The sequence below is a fragment of the Orcinus orca genome, chromosome 16, assembly GCF_937001465.1.
Source record: "Orcinus orca chromosome 16, mOrcOrc1.1, whole genome shotgun sequence".
Lineage (NCBI taxonomy): Eukaryota > Metazoa > Chordata > Mammalia > Artiodactyla > Delphinidae > Orcinus > Orcinus orca.
In genome coordinates, this window is record NC_064574.1 from 29,720,470 (window position 1) to 29,742,747 (window position 22,278).

Consider the following 22,278-nt stretch of genomic DNA (forward strand, 5'->3'; position numbering starts at 1 on the left):
TTTTCTGTACCTTTGTTTCCCATCTGTAAAATGAAGGGCTAGGTCGGGGACCTCAAAAATTTCTTCTAGATCCTTCATTTTTTTTTTTTTTAACATCTTTATTGGGGTATAATTGCTTTACAATGGTGTGTTAATTTCTGCTTTATAACAAAGTGAATCAGTCATACATAAACATATGTTCCCATATGTCTTCCCTCTTGCGTCTCCCTCCCTCCCACCCTCCCTATCCCACCCCTCCAGGCTGTCACAAAGCACCGAGCCAATATCCCTGTGCCATGTGGCTGCTTCCCACTAGCTATCTACCTTACTACGTTTGTTAGTGTGTATATGCCCATGACTCTCTCTCGCCCTGTCACAGCTCACCCTTCCTCCTCCCCATAACCTCAGGTCCGTTCTCTAGGAGGTCTGCGTCTTTATTCCTGCTTTACCCCTAGGTTCTTCATGACATTTTTTTTCTTAAATTCCATATATATGTGTTAGCATACGGTATTTGTCTTTTTCTTTCTGACTTACTTCACTCTGTATGACAGACTCTAGGTCTATCCACCTCATTACAAATAGCTCAATTTCGTTTCTTTTTATGGCTGAGTAATATTCCATTGTATATATGTGCCACATCTTCTTTATCCATTCATCCGATGATGGGCACTTAGGTTGTTTCCATCGCCGGGCTATTGTAAATAGAGCTGCAATGAACATTTTGGTACATGACTCTTTTTGAATTTTGGTTTTCTCAGGGTATATGCCCAGTAGTGAGATTGCTGGGTCATATGGTAGTTCTATTTGTAGTTTTTTAAGGAACCTCCATACTGTTCTCCATAGTGGCTGAAGCAATTCACATTCCCACCAGCAGTGCAAGAGTGTTCCCTTTTCTCCACACCCTCTCCAGCATTTATTGTTTCTAGATTTTTTGATGATGGCCATTCTGACTGGTGTGAGATGATATCTCATTGTAGTTTTGATTTGCATTTCTCTAATGTAGATCCTTCTTTGAATCACATTACAGGATCCAGTGGGGTCCATTTTCTTCTAAGCCATTCTGCTCATGACAGTGGTTGGGCTTAAAAGGCACAAGGCTCTGGAGTTTTCACTTCTTCGGAGTCAGGACACTCTGGGGGAAGCTTCTTTAATATGGTTCCCTTCTACACCACTATAAAGGAGGTTTCTGAGACCTGCAACCAAATGATTTGGAACAGTTCAGCCAAGGTTATCTTTACCTTGGCATTTCTGGCTCATTTTCTTATTTCATTCAACTTGATTCCCCAGTTTCTCGAGTCACAGACTTGACTCTCTTTGTAGCCTTTTATAGAGCTCCGAGGTGGAAGGCAGATGGAGATTTCCCGGCCCTGTGGTCAGGGAGGTGGCGTCGGTCAGTTCTGGAGAAGAGCTGTCAGAACCCATACCCCCCACTCGAGCCCTGGCTCCTAATGCGTCTCTCCATGGCCACCAGCCTCCACTAATACTTAGCTAGTCCCCAACGTACCTGGAGTAGCTTGCTCGGACCCACAGCAAGGAAACCAAGGCTGCAAGAGTGTCCAGGTTCCACAACAATTCAATTCAGTGAGCATGGTGTAAGTACTGCATGCCAGACCCTGCACTGGGCACAGGGCACCAAGAGGAGTGAGATACAGGAATCTCGCTAGAGGAGTTCCTAGCTGCATGAGAAGCTGGGTGATTACTGAGCAGAAGTCAAATAACTGAATCATGCAAGATGCAGAGATAGCACAGAGGTAAGGTTGGCACCCTCTGAGTATGTTAGGAAAAGATTTTCTGAAGGAGGTGGTATCTGAACTGTATTTGGAAGGACAAATAGGCAGAATGGGTAGGGATTTGGGTCACTTTCTAGAGAGGGTCTCCTGACCCCGTGAATTCAAAGGTTAGCATAACTCAGTTGCTGTCTCTAGGGGCGGTGGTTTATAAACTTCAAAGGTCGCATTAGAACTGATTTGAGTGGAGGGAGCTGGGAGGGCTGCATCTTTTTAAATAAATCTGCATCTTTTTAAATAAATGCCTCAGTCTCTCCTTTTCCTAAACTCCTACTCCTGAAACACTCAAGACAGGAGCAGAGCCCAAGGTTGGGAGGTGGGAAAGTATGTGGCACACAACCAGAAACAAACCCGATGGTGCATTTGAAAGGCACATACATCCCAAGTAGCTGTGAGCAAAGTGCTGCCTTTCAAATGATGGAGGGACCAGGATGAACTTTTATCTGCTTTGTCTTAAATTCCTGCCTTGCAAATAAGTATTCAAACATAGCTACTTACCAATCTATCTTAACCAACCCGCCCTTCTCTGGGGCTCTCTGCCAGGAATGAGATGAATGTGAAACATGGTGTTCTCCCTGTTTCCTCATCCTCTCTTTCTCCTTTCACCCTTCTAGGGTCATCTTCCCACACTCCTCTTACTTTCCTGGGTGAATTCTAACTGATCTTAAGGACCCAATCAAAAAGGCATTTTGTGGGGCTGCCTGGAGATAATTTTTAAGATGACTTTTTTTTCACAGTCATAGGAAATCTCAGAAATATGTAAAGTAGTTTTCTATCCAATCTTTTCTTTATTAGTTGTTGTTTTTATAGAATTGGGATCATACATTTTACAAAGGCATGGGTAAAAGACGGAGCATATGATAGACACATCCCACTTTTCTCCACACCTGGAAACCAACCACTTCATAGTTTTAAATCGTGTGCTTTTGACTAAACATGGTATTATGAACATTTTCACAATGTCATTAAATAATCTTCAAAAAATAAGATTTTAAAAGTATCATATTCCATTGAATGGTTAAACCATTATCTCTTTTCCTGCTATAAACTATCTCCTATTCCCTATGTTACCTATCCCCATTTTTTCCTACTGTAAATAACACAGTAACGAGCATCGTTATATGTAAATCTTGAGCATGTCTGTGATTAGTCCCATAAGAAAGATTCCTAGTAATGGTATATGCTGGGTTAAAGGGAATGGACATTTTAAAATCATCTAGTGCTGTAGCCTTCCAGAAATTTTGTAATGACCTATGTTTCTTTTTTTTTTTTTTTTTGAATTTTATTTTATTTTATTTTTTATACAGCAGGTTCTTATTAGTTATCTATTTTATACATGTTAGTGTATATATGTCAATCTCCCAATTCATCCCCCCCACCCCACGCCCTGCTAAAGATGCACTAAACATTCTTTTTTTTTCACACACACACACTGTATTTTATTTTTATAAGAGTTAAATAAACTGACACCAAGCATTGTAAATGGATGACCACAACAAAAGCAACAATGATTGCAATTACCAAACACGAAACACACTCATACTATGTCATAATATTGACATTCAGTCCAGTAATCCTCCACTGTAACAGCTCCTTTACTTTGCTGTGATAATTGATTTGTACATTTTTTGCCTCTGAGTCCTTGTGAGATTTTTTTTTTTTATTCAAACAGAAAGTCACAAAAATTATAATCATCCTCATCAGTTCACTCAGTCCCATGTAATTCATTTTTTTTTATCTTGATCTCTTGTTTTTGTATCCATTCAGCAAGCCTGTGTCTTTTGGTTGGAGCATTTAAACCATTCACATTTAAGGGGATTATCGATATGTGTGTTCCTATGACCATGTTCTTAATGTTTTGGGTTTGTTTTTGTACGTCCTTTTCTTCTCTTGTGTTTCCCACTTAGAGAAGTTCCTTTAGCATTTGTTGTAGAGCTGGTTTGGTGGTGCTGAATTCTCTTAGCTTTTGCTTGTCTGTAAAGCTTTTGATTTCTCCATGGAATCTGAATGAGATCCTTGCCCAGTGGAGTAATCTTGGTTGTAGGTTCTTCCCTTTCATCACTTTAAGTATATCATGCCACTCCCTTCTGGCTTGTAGAGTTCCTGCTGAGAAATCAGTTGTTAACCTTATGGGAGTTCCCTTGTATGTTATTTGTCATTTTTCCCTTGTTGCTTTCAATAATTTTTCTTTGTCTTTAATTTTTGCCAATTTGATTACTATGTGTCTCAGTGTGTTTTTCCTTGGGTTTATCCTGTATGGGACTCGCTGAGCTTCCTTGACTTGGGTGGCTATTTCCTTTCCCATGTTAGGGAAGTTATCGACTATAATCTCTTCAAATATTTTCTCTGGTCCTTTCTCTCTCTCTTCTCCTTCTGGGACCCCTATAATGCAAATGTTGCTGCATTTAATATTGTCTCAGAGGTCTCTTAGGCTGTCTTCATTTCTTTTCATTCTTTTTTCTTTAGTCTGTTCCACAGCAGTGAATTCCACCATTCTGTCTTCCAGGTCACCTATCCGTTCTTCTGCCTCAGTTATTCTGCTATCGATTCCTTCTAGTGTAGTTTTCATTTCAGTTATTGTATTGTTCCTCTCTGTTTGTTTGTTGTTTAATTCTTCTAGATCTTTGTTGTGCGTTCCTTGCATCTCCTCGATCTTTGCTTCCATTCTTTTTCCAAGGTCCTGGATCATCTTCACTATCATTATTCTGAATTCTTTTTCTTGAAGGTTGCCTATCTCCACTTCATTTAGTTGTTTTTCTGGGGTTTTATCTTGTTCCTTCACCTGGTATATAGCCCTCTGCTTTTTCATCTTGTCTATCTCTCTGTGAATGGGGTTTTTGTTCCACAGGCTGCAGGACTGTGGTTCTTCTTGCTTCTGCTGTCTGCCCTCTGGTAGATGAGGCTATCAAGAGGCTTGATGGGAGGGACTGGTGGTGGGTAGAGCTGACTGTTGCTCTGGTGGGCAGAGCTCAGTAAAACTTTAATGCACTTGACTGTTGATGGGTGGGGCTGGGTTCCCTCCCTGTTGGTTGTTTGGCCTGAGGCCACCCAACACTGGAGCCTACCTGGGCTCTTTGATGGGGCTAATGACAGACTCTGAGAGGGCTCACGCCGAGGAGTACTTCCCAGAATTTCTGCTGCCAGTGTCCTTGTCCCCATGGTGAAACAGAGCCACCCCCTGCCTCTGCAGGGGACTCTCCAACACTAGCAGGTAGGTCTGGGTCAGTCTCCACCGGGGTCACTGCTCCTTCCCCTGGGTCCCGATATGCACACTACTTTGTGTGTGCCCTCCAAGAGTGGAGTCTCTGTTTCCCCCAGTCCTGTTGAAGTCCTGCAATCAATTCCCACTCGGCTTCAAAGTCTGATTCTCTAGGAATTCCTCCTCCCGTTGCCGGACCCCCAGGTTGGGAAGCCTGACGTGGGGCTCAGAACCTTCACTTCAGTGGGTGGACTTCTGTGCTATAAGTGTTCACCAGTCTATGAGTCACCCACCCACCAGTTATGGGATTTGATTTTACCGTGATTGATTGTGACCCTCCTACCATTTCATTGTGGCTTCTCCTTTGTCTTTGGATGTGGGGTGTCTTTTTTGGTGAGTTCCAGTGTCTTCCTGTCAATGATTGTCCAGCAGCTAGTTGTCATTCTGGTGTTCTGGCAAGAGGGAGTTTGACCTGTGTTTCTTTACAGTACTGACAGTATGTGCTCTTCCTACTCATATCATTGGTTGGTATTATTTATCATTGTCTGTTTGTTTACCTCTTATGGTCTTATTCCTTCTGTCTTGTTTTGGAGCTGACTTTGTAACTCTCCCCTTGTTCTCTGAAGGATGTAGCAGGGTCACAGTGCACCTGATCAGTACTTAGGGAGCACTTCTAACTCCTGACAACTGTATAGTGTAGAACTCCCAATCTGGTCCCCGTAGGAAGCCTTGCAGGTTTCATTTTACAGCATGCAAAACAAAAACAATCTTTTCCTGATTATAAAACACTAAAAAAATAAATTAGTGAGAGTAATAGTAATATAGCTACCCAAAGAAAAGCACTAACAACATTTTGAGGTAGATCCTTCCAGACATTTCATTCTGTTTTTGTGCATTGAGTGTTAATTACCCAAATGAGACCAAGTTAACTAGTCTATTTCATAATTTTTAATATCTTTCTTGTCAATAAATTAAAATTTAGAAGGACAGTATAGTTTAGTAGTTAAAAGCATGGACCCTGCAGCCCTCTGCCTGGGTTAAAATCCCACTCTGCCTATTTACTCACTTTGAGACCTTGAACAAGTCACTTAACTTCTTCTCTGTGCTTCAGTTTCTAGAACTGTCAAAAGGAGATAATAATTATTCCTATCTTATATGAGCATTGTGAAGATTAAATGAGCTACTATATAAGACAGAAAACTTAATAATATTCTGTGTTGACACAACTGTATTAGCTATTAGTGTTTATATAATATACATATTTTTAAATATCTATTTATTTTGTAAATATAGAATTACAGAAGTAATAAGTAATTTTCATTATAGAATATGAAAACATTACAGAAATAAATAATGTGCAACTTAGTTCATATGCACCAAAATCTGTCCATGTGCACAATATATACACCAAACCATTATTTAAACTGTGGTTATCTAAGATAATAGAATTATGGGGGACTAACTTTCACTGCTTTTTTTAATGTATAATTTTCTAAATCGAAATAGTTTCATCTTATTAATATGTTTTTTATAAGCTTCTACATATACACACTATTTTGTAATTTTTTTTCTTACTTGGTCATATAAGTTAGACATCTTCCATGTCAGTGCTAGATTAATTTTCCTCATTCTTTTGGACAACTGCACGATATTCTCCTGCATGGCTATGCCACAATTTATCTGACCAATTCCTTATTGATAAATTTTTCCTCCATTATTTTTGCTATTACAAACAGTGCTTCAGTGAACATCTTTCCATGTACATCTATGTGCACTAATGTGAGGGTTTTTATAGGAGAAATTCCTAGAAGTGGAACTACTGGCTCAGTGAGTATATAGGTTTTTAAAGGTATTTCAAACTCATTGCCAAATTGCCCTTGACAAATGTCATACCAATTTAAACTCCCACCAGCAGTGTATAACACTGCTTGTTTTCCCACACAATGATGAGTATCACACAACAATGTGTATCATCCTATGCTTTCATCTTTGCAGGCTAATAAGTGTAATGGTATTTCTTTGTCATTTTAATTTTCTTTTAATGGTGGTGAAGTTAAAACTATTTCCATATGTTCAGTGATCATTTGTGTTGCTTATGAAAATTGCCTGCTCATTGTCAATTATTGACATGTTTGACTTCCTTTTTTTTGTCTTTTTCTTTAACCTCTTTATTGGAGTATAACTGCTTTACAATGGTGTCTTAGTTTCTGCTTTATAACAAAGTGAATCAACTATACATGGACATATATCCCCATATCTCCTCCCTCTTGCGTCTCCCTCCCACCCTCCCTATCCCACCCCTCTAGGTGATCTTTTGTGTCTTATTGATTTGTAAGTACTTTATAATATTCATTATAGTAAATCTCTGTCTAGTATACATGTTGCATATATTTTCCCTGCTTAATGGATTTTTTTCAACGCTTTTTTCTCTCTTCTTCAAATTGGATAATTTCTACTGATCTGTCCTCAAGTTTGCTGACTCTTCCCTCTGTTTTCTCTATTCTGCTAGTAAGCCATCCATTGAATTATTTAATTCCAGATATTGGTCTTTTTCCCAGTTAAAATATTCCATTTGGTTCATTTTTTCATATTTTCTATTTTGCTGCTAAGAGGCCCCCTCTTTTCATTTGTTATGATCATATTTTCCTTTATTACACTGAGAATAGTTATCATAACAGCTTTAAAGTCTTTATCCAATAATGCCAACACCTGGATTATCTAAGGGTTAGTCCCTGTTGATTGTCTTTTACCTTGAGGACAAGCTACACTTTTCTGGTTCTTTGTATGTTGAGTAAATTTGGATTGTCTCCTGGACATTGGCTTCTTCTTGATTCTACATTTTGTCTTAGCAGTCTACCTGAGGTAGACTCAAACTGCAAATTCTATCTCACCTATGGTGGGCAGCAGCCCAAATTTCAGTTCATTTTTTGAATTTTTAGCTGGACTACTTGTAGTTTGCCTCATATATGCCTAGCTCAGAGGTCACCCAGAAGCTTAGGCAGAGTTTATATACAAATCTGGGTCCCCCTTTCTGATTCTTTCCTTTCTAAGACTTCCCCTTCACTCTCTAGCAACCCTGGTTAACCCAGGCTCAGTTTCTTATCTCCCCAGGTCAGAAAGATGTAGGCTGTCTGTTGGAGTTTTTACTGCCCTGCACTTTACCTCAACTGCAACCTGTCCTTAGGGGCAAGGGCACCACAGTACAACTTGCCCCGTGCTGGCCCCTTCCTAAAAGTTTTGGCACCCTCCCAAAATCCTCCTGCTTTGTCTACTCTCAGCTGTCTTTTGTATTTTTTTCCCCAGTTTATTGTTTTCTACAGAAAGGACTGTCTATTATGAGCTTATTCCCATGCTGGAAACAGAACTATAGTTTGTTTCTTTGTTTTTTTGGTATATGCGAGTTTAATATTTTTACCTAGTCACATTTATCATTCAGAAGTTGGTTCTCTGCTTAAAACTATCTTCTCCAACTCATGAGTATAACAAAATTTTTTTTCAAGTTGGATAGAACTTGAATTTATGTCAGACTTACTTACATTTTCTTCTAAGTTGGACTCAAAACTGCCAAGCCAATGTTTATGTAGTTGCTGTGGGATTGGAGAAGGGGAGAGTAGAGGGCAGAATCAAGAATGCATAAAGCTTTGGCTAACTGGTTATACCTGCTGAGGGAGGGGACAAATGACTGAGACATATAGATTGGGAGACAAGGGGCTGCCATGGATGAAGAACATTTTAAGACTGGTATATGTCATTCTTCAATCCAGACCTCAGCCCAAGGGCTTTGTGGCTCTTAGCCAGACCTGGCACTCTTGCTGCAGCCCCATTCATTTTCATCCCACACGAAATACAGTAGTGTCCCCCAACAGGATGCATAGGAGAAAGCTGTGTGGGTTTGCTTGCTGGATTCTGGCTCTAACCTAGATCTGTTCTGCTCCTCAGAAAGGCAGTAGAACATGGTGGTCAAGGACCTAGGTTTTGGAGTTAGGCATACCTGGGTCCAAACTTTGACTCTGGCATTGTTAGCTGCTTAACTTCTCTGAGCCTCAGTTTCCTCTTTTAAGAGATGTGCATAAAAATAGTACCCACTTAACAGTGCTGTGAGAATTTAAGTGCGACAATGCTTGCCAAGGTCTAGCACAATATCTGGCACAGAGTAAACTCGCTTGATGAGTATCAGGGTGCTGCACTGTCAGATCAGAGATGTGGTGTTTTGCCACTCCTCTGCTGTGTGGCCTTGGCCAAACTCTGTAGTCTGTGGTTCTGTCTGCAGGAATTTCCACGTCTGGAATGAAGGCTGGTTTGCACGGACTGACCTAAGCCCATCATACAGTGGATGGCAGGTTCTGGACGCCACCCCCCAGGAAAGGAGCCAAGGTGACCAACCCTCTGACGGCCCCCTTCTCTGGGTTTGGCTCTAAGTCATGACCTCTCGATTCTTTATAGTGGTGGACAGCGGCACAGCAAGGTCACCCAAATCCTCTCTACCTCCAGAGGGAAAGGAGGGATTAAAACAAAACTATTTGGAAAGTAGATTTCCCTCCTAACTTTCTTGGTTCAGGCTGCTATTAAAATGACTGCCATACCTGCACTCACATGGCTGCTGCAGAGGCCCTGGCACATGCCCTGCAGCAAGGGAAAGGAGCCGTCCCCTGCCAGCCATGATTCTCCTGCACCACCTCTGGTAGCCCATCCCTCCCAGCACAGAAAACTTCCAGTTCCCCATTGCCTTGGGACTTAACCCAAATTCCCTGGCTCAGCTCCAGACCTCCGTGATCACGGCCCCCATCACCTCTCTCACCTTCACACGTGTCCCCTGCCAGACCGAGCTCTCCTTCACGCAGGCTGGCCCGGCCCCATCCCTGTGCTCCCACCTCTGGCCACTCTCCCATCAGAGCTTGGGTCTCAGGCTCTCCGGGAACCTTTCCCCTTCCCTCCCCTGACCTCCAGAGCATTCCTGTCCGTTACCCTCATTTTCAGTTGTTTCTTTCAAACTTAAAAAAAATCATAAAGGTCATATAGGCACATGGCTTAAAAAAAATTCAAATCATTCTAAAAGGACTTACAATGAAAATGAAGTCTTACTCCCTTCCCCAACTGCAGCGTCTCTACCAGAAGCAAGGAACATTAGATTTGGGGAACTTGGGTGTGAGGAGGGTGACCTTCCAGATATTTTCTAGGCCACTATTCAACCTTTTCACTGCAACCCATTAGCAGCTATAAAATCAAGTTAATGGGTTGTGACCATCATTTTAAGAAATGAAATAGAATATCATGGAAAGGGGTGGGGAAAAGGAAAGGAAAAGAAAATATCAGGGTGCATTGGACATTAAGAATAAGAACTGTCCTGTGGAATTTTTGTTTCAGGGTCATATATGTGCCATGATGAATGATTTGCAGAGTAGAAAAGAGGCAGCCCTGAGCACAAGACAGCAAGACTTTCCCCTTTAGTAAACAGACTGAGGGCAGTGGGTCAGCACAAATTATGCACCCACAGAATACAGGATTGGGCCGTCTTCTATGGAGGTGGAGTCTCACCAGAGCACTATTGCAGAAGATAACAATAGCCCCGGAGTGTCCTGCTGAGTGCCCCAAGAAGGGGGCAGACTGTTGGGGTTGAAGGAGTTTGGCGGGGTAGAGGCAGGGGAGTTGGGTGGTCATGGGTGGCCCCCAGAGGAGCAGGCTATGGGGTGTACTGTTGCAGATGGGCCTGGGTTTGGCATGTATCCAACCTCTGCACCCTGGCCCCCAGGGGTGTTCCAGTGCGGCCCTGCTTCAGTCATCGCTCTCCGAGAGGGTAATGTGGACTGGGACTACGACATGCCCTTCATCTTTGCTGAGGTTAATGCCGACCGCATCACATGGATCTACAATGCCTCGACCGGCAGCCTGAAGAAGAATTTCTCAAACACTCGCACCATCGGCAAAAATATCAGTACCAAGGCGGTGGGCAGCAACTCTCGCATGGATGTCACCGAAAAGTACAAGTACCCAGAAGGTAGGAGGGGGTGTGGATGGGCTGTGCCACCCAGGGCTTAACGGTGGGAAGACAGCTCTGAGGTGGAGAAGGAAAAATTGCTCATACTCCTTCCGCATTGTCAGCCAATTCTGCCTGAATGGTAGGACTGCTCCCTGGCATCTAATGCCCAGCTCCCCAGACTGTTTCCCGTGGGAACAGAACCGTCATGAAAAGACACTGTACCACTGGCAATTGGCCATAGGACTCAGGCAGCTGCCAGTCCAGCTCATCTCCAGCTGTGTCCCTTTGCCAATTACACAACTGGGATGACAGCCCCACGATTGAACATCACAGGGAGAAACATGGCCCCCACGAGAGACCCCCCGAGGGCCTCTCAGTCAGCCCACTCCCCTAGCCTCTAAGAAACACAGGCAGGAAACATTCTCTGAAAAAAGAAATGGACAGTCCCCCAAGATGTGGGCACTGCTTCGTCTGCTTCAGAGGCCTCCCCAAAAGCCAGATGAGGTGGGCTTACACCATGAGGACAATGCCCGAGTCCCTGAAATCTTCAGCATCCACATGAGTGCTGGTCTCCCTAAAGTCACCTAGAAAAGTCACCTAGTTGCTACGAGGCCACCTTTAACACAAATTACATTTGTTGCTCTATTTAGGAAGTTGCTTTCAGAGTCAGAGACTTATCTCTTTGAGGAGTCTCAATAGTGACCGAAGTTCTACATTTGAAGGTGATGTTCATTTTTAGAAAGAGGCAAAAGTGAATTAATGCTTGCTCTAGCAGGCCAATCACTCCTTAATGGGGTCAACATGTCACTCTTTCTAAAATACTTGGAAATAGTTCTTTCAGCTGATCCTCACTGTTGGTTCTGAGGTGTCAAGAAAAGTGCTCTCATGAAGGTGCCCACGTGCCCCCAACGTGAACCCCACAGCTCCATACCCTGCTGACTGCTGTTGTTGGGTGCCATTTACAGAAGAGGAAAGCTGAGCAGGGGAGTGGGCTCCAAGTCCAGGTGGCTGAACCTCTGGGTGTGGTATTTGTGGCCATTTTGAGGCACGACTCTAGGGTGATGAGATTGGTGCCCTCAGTTGGACCCCAGTCCACCTATGTAGGCCATTCCCCCCAGCTGGGGTCAGATGGGCTTTCTCTCAGTCAGTAAACAGGTACTGAGACCTCCCCAAGTGCCCACCCACGCTTGGCTCTGGGAGGCCAGGAAGCATCCCGCAGATGAGCCCCTGCCCCTGCAGAGCTCACAGGCCAGGGGGACAGGCCGGTGTGTGACAAGAATTCTCAACAGTGTCATGATGTAGAAACAAGAGTAGGGGCCAAGGAAAAGATAACCCCGGGCAGGAGGTGAACTCCATCCTACCCCTCATAACCGTGCAACCTCAAGCAGGATGCTTAGCCTCTCTGATCCCTCGTTTTCTCACCTGTAAAATGAGAAGAGCGAGGCCTATCTTCAGTGGGATTTAAATGAGCTAGTGTACAGAAAGTGCCAAGGGCAGTGCCCGGCACATAGTGAGGGCTTAATAAATAGTGATGATTTTTGTCAACTTGAACATCTGCAACCTCATTGGAATGACCTCCCAGAGGGACTTCTGAAGTGCACTGTTTACACGGTTGTGTGATTCTGTGGGGTTCCTTACCTGACTGTCACACCTTGATTCTGCTTCTTGGGGGCTCTGGCTGTCCCAGCCAAACCTCCTGAGAAATGGGAAGGGGCCACGGCCAGGTTGTGGGATCCCTGCAGGAGCCCTGGTGATGACCTAGCCCCTGTGTGACAGCAGGGCTGATCACACCGCCTGCTGTTGATCAGTCCTCCTTACCTAATGATTCCAGCTTGTGTCTGATGGCCCCAGGGAGGAAAAGCTCATAAAATGGGCTGCTAAGCATTGGCGCAACAGCAACACCAAGGGAGAAAACAGTAGCAGGAAGCTTGGTCTTGGGTAAGCCTGGCAGGTGACCTATGTAGCTATGTAGGCTCTGAGCCTCATTGTGCATAACACACCTGCTTCGAGGTTCTGGGCACAGAGGCTCAGCTCCCTGCACAGCCATCAGACCTGGGTGTGGACTTACAGCTCTGCTAGAGAATGGGAATGCACCAAAAGGAACCCAGCCCACCAGGAGCCAACAGCCTGGGTAACTGGGCTGCCTGTCTTCTTTTCAGTAAGCTGTGCGGGAGGAACTACTAGACTCAGGTCTCGATTTCTGGGGACTGGCCTTCTTTCTGCCCCTGATTCCCAGATTACCAGTCCCTTGGACCAGTCGCTCCTCCTCTTAGGGCCTTAACTCTAACAGTTGGCCTCTGGGGTCTCTGCCAGTTGTTACATGTAACTTATGGGAAAGACCTCACTAAATTGTAAAGTGCTTCTAATAAGTCATCTGACGCCTTAAAATTTCACAGGTTGGTTGTAAAGTGCTTCTAAGTAAGTCATCTGATGCCTTAAAATTTCACAGGTTGGTTGGGGAAGTTAGGGGGCGGGGGCAAAAGTATGGTCATTCTTTGTGTATCTTTGTCTGTGTTCCTGGAAGGACAATGCCTTCTCCTTGATAGTGGGTCTATCTTCAGCTCAGGCAGGGAGCCTTATGTGCACTGTGTGGTCTACCCGGGCTCAGAGACTTGGAGTTGGCTCTTAGCATCCCAGGAGCCGTGATTTTTAGGCCATGATCTTGGCCATTCTCCAGGGACTGTTTATAGCATCACATTCAGCAGCACCCATGACCCAAGTCAGAACCAGAAACCCAACCTGTGGTTCAGCCTTTGTGTTTATGAAACCTGAACTCTCTCGACAATTTAAACTAGTCATAACCTGGAACCACAACAACTGTGGGAAGTTCTCGTCAACTGACATGGACAAAAGTTCCACTCTTCAATTCTCAAAGCATCTTTAGAAACAAAGCAGAATAACATGGTAAACTGGTTTGAAATTTTTTTCAATGAAGTTAACTCTAAATCATAACCATTTTTTCACTTATGAACTTATTGTAATCTTTTTTAGCTCAGTTTTTGTTATTTTTAAATTATCTGTTTTTTCTTTGTCTCACAAAGGACCATTTATCAAAAGAAAGAAAGAAGGAAGGAAGAGAGGAAGAGAGGAAGGAAGGAAGCGGGCGATCTAGCCTAATTAGCCTAAGCAAAATATCAAGCCATAGAGTAATTTTATGCACCTTTCCCTACATCTCCATGGAAATTTAGAGCTGATTGGAACAGCTGGGATGTGAGCCTCATATTAAGGAGGATGAAATGGAGACCTGCAGAGGTCAGACACTTGCTTGAATCAGAATCGTTGGGCAAGCAGCAGAACCAGTGTTAGTTCCAGGCCACCCTTCCAAGCAGGACGCTGTCCTTTGTCCAGGTTGCCACCGCATCCCTGAGGTGCTTCTCTCTTTTCCCACCACACAGGTTCCAGCCAGGAAAGGCAAGTGTTTGAAAAGGCTTTGGGGAAACTTCAACCCTCCATGTCACTTCGCGCAACATCTGCAAGAGTCTTTAGTAGAGAGGAACGGGAGCCCAGCATCTCTGGGAAGTTCAAGATCACTGACATACTGACAGTGGGCAAAGAAGTCAACATGGCCCTGATGCTCAGAAACCTAACGGGTGATTCGAAGACAGTGACGGTGAACATGACAGCCTGGACCATCGTCTACAATGGTACACTTGTACACGAGGTGTGGAAGGAGTCCGTCACCCTGTCTCTGGGTCCCAATGAAGGTAACTCATCCTGTAGGTTGCTGGGGTACCATGCACCCAAGGTAGCTGGTATTCTCTTGGGATTGGAGAGTTCCTGTTGGAACTGAGTCAATTGATTAAGGAAGGAACAGCACGTGACCTCTGTGGTCAAGCCTGGGGTTTTGAAGTTTTGGAGGCTGCTATTATGGTGAATAGTGCAAGTCAGTGTGGTGCTAACCCGAATCCTTTTATGCCCTGGGGGAAGAAGGCGGGAGGCTTTGGCAGTTAATAGACACACTGCAAATACCCCTTACAGGTACATACCACATTGCCCAGTGGGCAGAGTACTTCCTTATATATTCGTAGGTACTATCACATTTGACCTTCTAAAAGGACAGATTTCAGTATTCCCTTTTACAGAGGTGGAAACTGAGGCTTGGAGAGATTGTGACTCGCTTAAGAGATTGTGTCATAGCTAGCAGGTGGCAATGCCAAGTCTTGGTCCTAGATTTCCTAATGCTAAATCCAGTGCCACCACACATTTCCTAGGTTTTATTGCTGCCACCCCTCTCCCATACCAGCTGCCACCCTACCCCACCCCTCCCCACCACGCAATGAATCACTTTCTGAGTTTGACCCTAGAAGGGTTGCAATATACCACAAGGTCTTGAACCCTCTCCAATGTTCCCCCACAGTTGCCAATGGGTGCGTGGAATTTCTTGATTCCCAGCGACAGTGATAGGTTTTCTCGGAGGTCTGAGCCTCTGGGAGGAACCATGACTTTGTACTCCTGGGTAGCATAGACAGGAGGGGACCAAAGTAGAGGAGAGAGAGTCTGGGGCTGTGGAAGGATTAGAATGCAGGTGTGCCCACAGTGGCAAAATCCTTCAAGCTGTTATGAAAAGTCTGGACTTATACAAAGCAGATTGACAAGGGTGGGGTGGCTATTTGCTTCACATAAGGAACTAATAAAAACTGATTAATTACACAGCCCTTCTTGAAGGAATTCTGTCTGCAGAGAAACTGCAATACCTCTGTATTACACCTGTCAGAAGGCAGCATCCCTAGCAACCTCTCTTCTGGCAGAATGTAGCAGAAATCTTCCCCATACCAAGAGCAACTGCCTGGCTCTTATTTACCTTCAAAGCTCAAGGGAAGAGCTATTTCTGTAGAGCAAAAATAATTTACGTGAGGTAATGCTTTCTAAAAATCCATACTTCTGCCAGAGGCAGCAGAGTGAAATGGGAAGGAGAGGAAGGAGGCAAGTGAAGTGGTTCTGGAGGCCTGACATCATCACCTACTTTCTGGGCGACACTGTTAAGTCCCCCTCTTTTGCTGAGCCTCAGCGTTCACTGTCCAAGAGGGCAGGACCAGCTGATGCAAGGGCCTGCGTCTCCACATTTGGGGCAGGCTAGGTAAGTCCCTCCAGTGCTAAAAGCAGAGACAGCTCCTTCCTCACAGACTTTCCTCAAGGGGTGTATGACCCTGTGGATGCGGGGGCCCCCCCAGACCACCCAACATGACTGCATAAGGGAGGGGGGAGTGCCCTGCACCCGCTGGAAGGGGAGGACCCTTGCTGCCTGCCCTGTGAGTCAGAGAGGGGCCTTGAAGCTTAGGGAGGAGCCAGATAAAGGGAGGAAAGCTGGGGAAGGCCTTTCCATCTGAGGGGACCTTGTGAGTCAAAGCTTGGAGGTGATAAGGTACCTATTTTGTCAAAAGGACAATGAGAAGCATGGGAGGGAACGTTCTTTTGAGGGGGAGGGTCACGAAGGGCCGTACTGAGGGGTCTGAACTTTATTCCTGAGGGAGCGAGGGGCCGTGGAAGATTTTTGAAGTGACGTGGAAGAAGAGTGACATGATTTGGGGGTGGGGGTGGAAGTGCTTCTAAAGCCTATCTTCCGGTGTGTGTGTCTTGGAAGCAGGGGAGACCAGAAGTGGGGAGGTGGTCCAGATGCTGTTGCCACAGAATCCCAGGCTACTGGATGACCAGGGAGGACCCAAGCGCTTATTTAGCCCTGGCTTCCCTTGCTAGTTATTACTGTGTTGTCATCATTACTGTTTTCGTCATTGGGCAATGAGTTAGTACTCGTATTCTTCCCCTGCCCCTTAGAAGGAAACTTGCCCTCCGATATTTTCCAGGACAGGGAGGAGGCTTCAGCCCCTATGAGCCCATCCAGCCAGAGTCCTGGGCTGCCCCTGGCCCTTGCTCTGCAGCCTGCACGGAGCAGACAGATGTTTCCCACAGGGCCTGGCAGGGAGGGCTCAGGCAAGCCTGGGCTGCAGATGATCCCAGTCAGCTCGCATCAACTTGGCTTGGCATCAGCTTTTAAGGTTTCGACCCCACTCCCTCTCACTCTGCTCCCTGGCTTCTCCTTCCAGAAATACAGCATCCTGTAAAGATCGCATATGCACTGTACGAGAAGTACCTGAAGGCAGACAACATGATCCGGGCCACAGCCGTGTGCGAGATCAGCGACGAGACCGAAGTGGTGGTGGAGAGGGACATCATCCTGGAAAACCCCACCCTGACCCTGGAGGTAAAGGGGTGCTGAAGGGGTGCCTCTCCAGCCAGCCCAGCCCTCCCAGACTACAGAGAAGGCCCTCCCCTGCTGACGGGCCCAGCTCAGCTCCAGCCTCTGCCAAATGGATCAGTCAGGAGTTCCAATCAGAGTAGCGCCCTTGGGACTTCCCTAGCGGTCCAGTGGTTAGGACTCAGAGCTTTTACTGCAGGGGGCACGGGTTCAATCCCTGGTCAGGGAACTAAGATCCTGCAAGCTGTGGGATGAGGCAAAAAAAAAAGTAGCCTCCTTGCTCCCTGTCTGACAATCTCCACAGGCACGTTGCCCTGTGGCTTCTTTGGTTGCAGCTCTAGACCCGCTGGGGATGCCAGCTGAGGATGGCCAGAGGGGCTCTTCAGCTCACTTGCTCTGGACATCTGCTGTGTCCTGGGCTGTGCCAGGCTTGGGAATCACAGGGGGCCACAAGGGGTGGGTCCTGACTGCAAGAAACCCACAGCCCAGCCCCTGGACACACTTGTAGAGCAAATCCGCAATGGTCAAAACTCATGTGCATCTCCCAACTCTAGACCCCAGAGTTACAGAATTGTGGACTCTTGGAGAACTAGTCTCAAGCTCCCATGTCCTGCCATTTCACATATCAGTAAACTGAGGCCCAGAGAGGAGAAGGGAATTTCCAATTACTGCCAGAGCCAGGGCTAGACCTCAGGCCCTTTCCAGGGCACCCAGCACACCCACAGCCAGCAACAGCATCTTCCCAGTGGTTGAGAATGAGGATGCCTCAGTTTTTGGCTGCAGGCTCTGCTCCCAGGCTCCCTCTCAGGAGCCCAGGCATCTGGGGGCTTGCAGGTTGGCGTGAGGCACTTGGGGCCATTCTGTTCCTTCCTCAGCACTGGGGCTGGAAGTATTTGGCTGACTCCAAGCCTGTCCCTGACCACGCCAACCCCAGCCCAGTGTGGAGGCTGCCAGAGCCAGACAGCACACATCTGAGGGGTGAGAGCCTGGCAGGGAAGGACAGGCAGACGAATGGGTCAGGAAGATGGGGCCTTCCCGTGGGATCCCACAGAGAGCTTCATGGGTCCTCCCGAGGCTCCTCCCAAGTCTGCTGTAATATCTGCACCAGTGGTCTAGACAGAGATTGCCTTTTATTTTCCATCGCAGTGCCACTAGCCTCCCTAGCCCCAGATTTGTAGAGTACTTGTGGCTGCCCTAGCCCCACCCTCCCTAAGCTACACCCCAGCTTCAGAGGTTCCTAATGTCAGACAGAGGGCAGGGGGACCCAGGGCACCTGCTCCATGCAGCTAGCCTGCAATAGAGCTCTTTCATTGTCCTGGTTAGTCTAGACTGTTCTTCAGAATGGGGGGAGGGGGGTTGTCCATCACCTCCAGGGCCAGGGAGGGAGGGCCACCCCTGTTGTGGGTCCATCACACTGGTTGTGAAACAGAAACAGCCCCCCACATTGGGCAGGACTAGAACAGAGCTCCTGGGCTCCAGGCTCACCTTCTTTCCTGCCCGCCGAGTTTTCATCCTCAATCCATGATTGTCCCCTGAGTGTAGAAGCTTCTCCTGCTTCCCAGGACGTTTCCAAGAAATGCACCCCGTCCCTGTAGAATGACAGGCAGCAAGTGTTGTTTCCCACTCCTCAGGCTGCGAAATGAAACATTCTGCATAAAAATTATCAGTGTTTAAATGAAGTTAGTTTTTCCCCCATTATATTCCCTTATCCAATATCCTCAAACCTGCTTATAGCTTTCTCTTGTATGCAGTACTTTTACTCTACATCTTTTAGACTTCCATATCAAATCAGCTTTGTCTTTCAAGAGAGTGTAACATCTTTTCAAAGGAAATCAGAATACACACAGCCTGGAAATATTCCATCAAAAACTTTCTTATTTAATCTTTTTAAAGGGCATCTGCTCTTTCTTCTTTGGGGCGTCTTGGTGTGAATTTGCTCTTATTGCAACCTCTCCTTACTTCAGCCTTCAGAGAATCAAGACAATCTCATCTTGATTGAATGAATCAATGCATAGCTCACTCAGAGCAGGACACGTGGGTGATCTGTATGAAAAGAGAATAATTTGGGTAAAATCCTATTATCTTACTTGACGCTGATTGGGAGTAGGTATTGAAGACTTTAGAACCAGACCATACAATCTGAACTTTGTTCTAAAGGGTGATGTCCTTCACGTTGGCCCATGACCTACTGACAATCAGACACAGTCTTCTGGTGGCTCTTATTCTCTTCTTTGGGTGCATGCACAGATTTAGGTCAATAGGACGGGGTGGTAAGCAGCAATAAAGAAAAGAAAACAAATACACGAAAATCTCAAATTGAATATCAGCGTGAAGGATATGGCATCGTTTATGTACCCTTGTGTCCCAATGGCATAAAATTATGCTTCACTCTTCAAATCGTGTCATACACTTAAATGAGTTCCATGGGAGAAATTACGGTATAGATCATGGTCTCTAAAATGTTTCAATTATGCACAAATTATTAGCAGGCATTGCAGGGTCTAGCAAGAAGAGCAAATGGCTCTGGAACCAGAAAGGCCTCGGTTATTGAATCAACCTGAACTGCAGATTTATTACTGTAAAATGATTGCAGTGAGAATTGGTGGCAAGAAAAAAAAAAAACCAAATGAACAAAAAGTAGCGGCCTCTAACAGAGAAAAGAAATCCACCAGTCACCCAGTTTCTGTTTCTGTTTCCAAAACGCCTTCTTCTGCATCCATGATCTCATTTGGTCCCTTGTAGCCCAGGGAGGGAGGAGGGGAGGGATCAGCCCTCTTTATCAGCGTGAGAGTCAAGGCCCTGGGAGACGATGTATCTGCCCAGGCTCGGCGGCTTACCAGCAGGAGCACAAGGTTTCATCTTTGGGAGCAAATAGTCCAGGGTGCTCCTCTGACCAGAAACCTAGGTTTCTCCAGCCCCTGATCAAGGACCCTGTGCAGACCACATGTGGCACGTCCTCGGAAGTGGCGGCTGCCCTTCCTGAGATGAACTAAGAAAGGGCCCGTGAACCTGGCTGGGAATTCAAGCCCTCTCAGCCTCTGCGATGTGCTGCTTCTCTTCCACGCCTGGGTGTCCTGTCTGTATCCTGGGGATGACAGCAATTTCCTAGGAACCCCCTGCATGGACGTCACTGGAACTTAGGAGGAATAAACCTCCTAAGGATCGTTATCCTCCCTACCTTTGTCCTCAGCAACATCCTCCCCATCACCAAGCCTCCGGCGCAGCCCCGTCGGCTCTCATCAAGGGCAGATGAAATGAACAGCCCAGCCCTGACTCTGTCAACCCCTCTCCCCACAGGTGCTGGACCAGGCCCGCGTGCAAAAGCCTGTGACTGTGCAGATTCTCTTCTCCAACCCGCTGGATGAGCTGGTGAAGGACTGCAAGCTGATAGCGGAGGGGAGCGGCCTGCTGCAGGGCACCCTCGAGATCGAGTGAGTCCCAGGCTGAGGGTCCAGTGTGGGATGGTGGGAGCGGGGGCAGAGGGGCCCTCCCCAGAGCCCGGGGCAGGGCAGACAGAACTCCTCTAGCCTCTGAACCTGGGAATCTGCACATAGGGATACACGTTTGCATTTGGTTTGGGGGTTCACCAAACTTGAACTCAAGGGGAGTCCACGTCACCAGAGCTTGGAGCTGGTCCTCATATTTGGGAGATCATGGGATCCACCCACTGCCCCTTCCCCTGCTGAGGGGTCCCAGAGCTGAAGGGGTTTGATGACCCAGGGTGGCAGCTAGAGGGAGTTGAAGGAGCAGTGACCTTGACCAGAGCAGAACTTGAGGCCTCACACTGACTCCTGCCTTTCCCCATCAGCATGCCAAACCTGAGCCCCAGGGAGCAGTCCCAAGTGGATTTTGAGATCCTGCCCACCAGGAGTGGCACCAAGCAGCTCCTCGTCAACTTCTCCTGCAACAAGTTCTCCGCGATCAAGGGCATGCTGCCCATCAAAGTGGTCGAGTGAAGGGCCCAGGTGGCCCCATACAAACTGGGGAACAGGGAGCAGGCAGCGCTCACCTGTGGAGTGAGCCCCCTGCCCACACACACTGTCCAGCCTGGGAAACTCACTCCATCCCCCAAGGTGGCCTGGACTCGGACCTCCAGGCTCCAGCACACACCCCTCCCTTGCTCCCAGGCTGGGCTGGTTTCACCCTGGCCCGCAGCTTGATCACTTTTGCACGTTCCCCAAGCTTCTCCTCAACACCGCCCACTCTGTGAGCTCCATGACCCTGCTCAGCCCTTATACCCTCAGTGCTGTGGGCATGGAGCGACACCTGACCCAGCAGCTCTCCAAATGGATACAGGGGGAGAAGATGGTCTGGACTGTTTGCTGATCCCCAGCCTGCAGTTGGCACATTCCTGCTCCTCTCTTAGGCCACTATGGAGGTGGGGGGATGATGGTTAGCCATCTGTTGTAACACTCACAACCGCACCCTCAAAATAAATGTTAAAAAGAGCGCGATCACACAGCACTCACTTTACAGGACTGCTGCTTCAACTCAGGTGGTGGAGAAGGAGAGAGGGGGGCTGGGGCCATGTCCTTCTGGAGAACAGATGGCCTTGGGGAGGCCGTGCTCTCTATGTTCCAGTGTCCAAGAAGAGTGGGCTTGTTCTGTGTGGCTCCAAGTGCAAAACTAGGGAGACGTTTCAAATCAGTTTAGGAAACCTCTCTAAGATGATGTCCAAAAAGAGATTGGCTGCCTTGGAGCAGGCAGGGAGCGCCTTGGAGGGAGCGCCTTGTCCAGGCAGGCTTCGGGCACTCTCTGTGGAGCCAGGCAAACTCTTCCAGGGTCTCTACAGGCGTCAGAGTGAGAAGGGACTTCAAAATCTTCACTGGAACCCTTTCACAGAGCAGGTGTGGGTGGTGGCCCAACCTCTGCTCACACTGCACTCGCCCCAACTTGTGCCACACCCCTCCTCTTGCAGCCAGAGCCCTGTTAACTCCACCAGAACCTTCTCTGCCTTCACACATGCTCTCAGGGTTCCTCAGTCTTTGCCCCTTGAAATACCCGAAGCAGATCCCAGAGCTTTCCGTCACTGGTGCTGACTAACCCCATTTTGGCAATCATGCCTCCCTGTTTGGATATAAGGGACCAGTCCAACCTACACAGAAGCTTCAGCCTCACAACCAGTTCAAAGCTTCTGCCCTAT

The 22,278-nt window shown here is 46.7% G+C and overlaps 1 protein-coding gene across 2 annotated transcripts in view; it reads left to right on the forward strand.

Moving 5' to 3' along the window:
* The window catches only part of TGM3 (transglutaminase 3), a 166,352-nt gene extending 144,753 nt beyond the window's left edge, over window positions 1-21,599 (forward strand). For both annotated transcript variants that reach the window (XM_049699739.1, XM_049699738.1), the window contains exons 8-13: window positions 9,236-9,339; window positions 10,715-10,960; window positions 14,338-14,646; window positions 16,984-17,141; window positions 20,433-20,566; window positions 20,944-21,599. In XM_049699739.1, the coding sequence (XP_049555696.1) occupies window positions 9,236-9,339; window positions 10,715-10,960; window positions 14,338-14,646; window positions 16,984-17,141; window positions 20,433-20,566; window positions 20,944-21,091 (1,099 nt within the window). In that variant the 3' untranslated portion in view covers window positions 21,092-21,599. The remainder of the gene's footprint in view (window positions 1-9,235; window positions 9,340-10,714; window positions 10,961-14,337; window positions 14,647-16,983; window positions 17,142-20,432; window positions 20,567-20,943) is intronic.
* The last annotated feature ends 679 nt before the right edge of the window (window positions 21,600-22,278 follow it).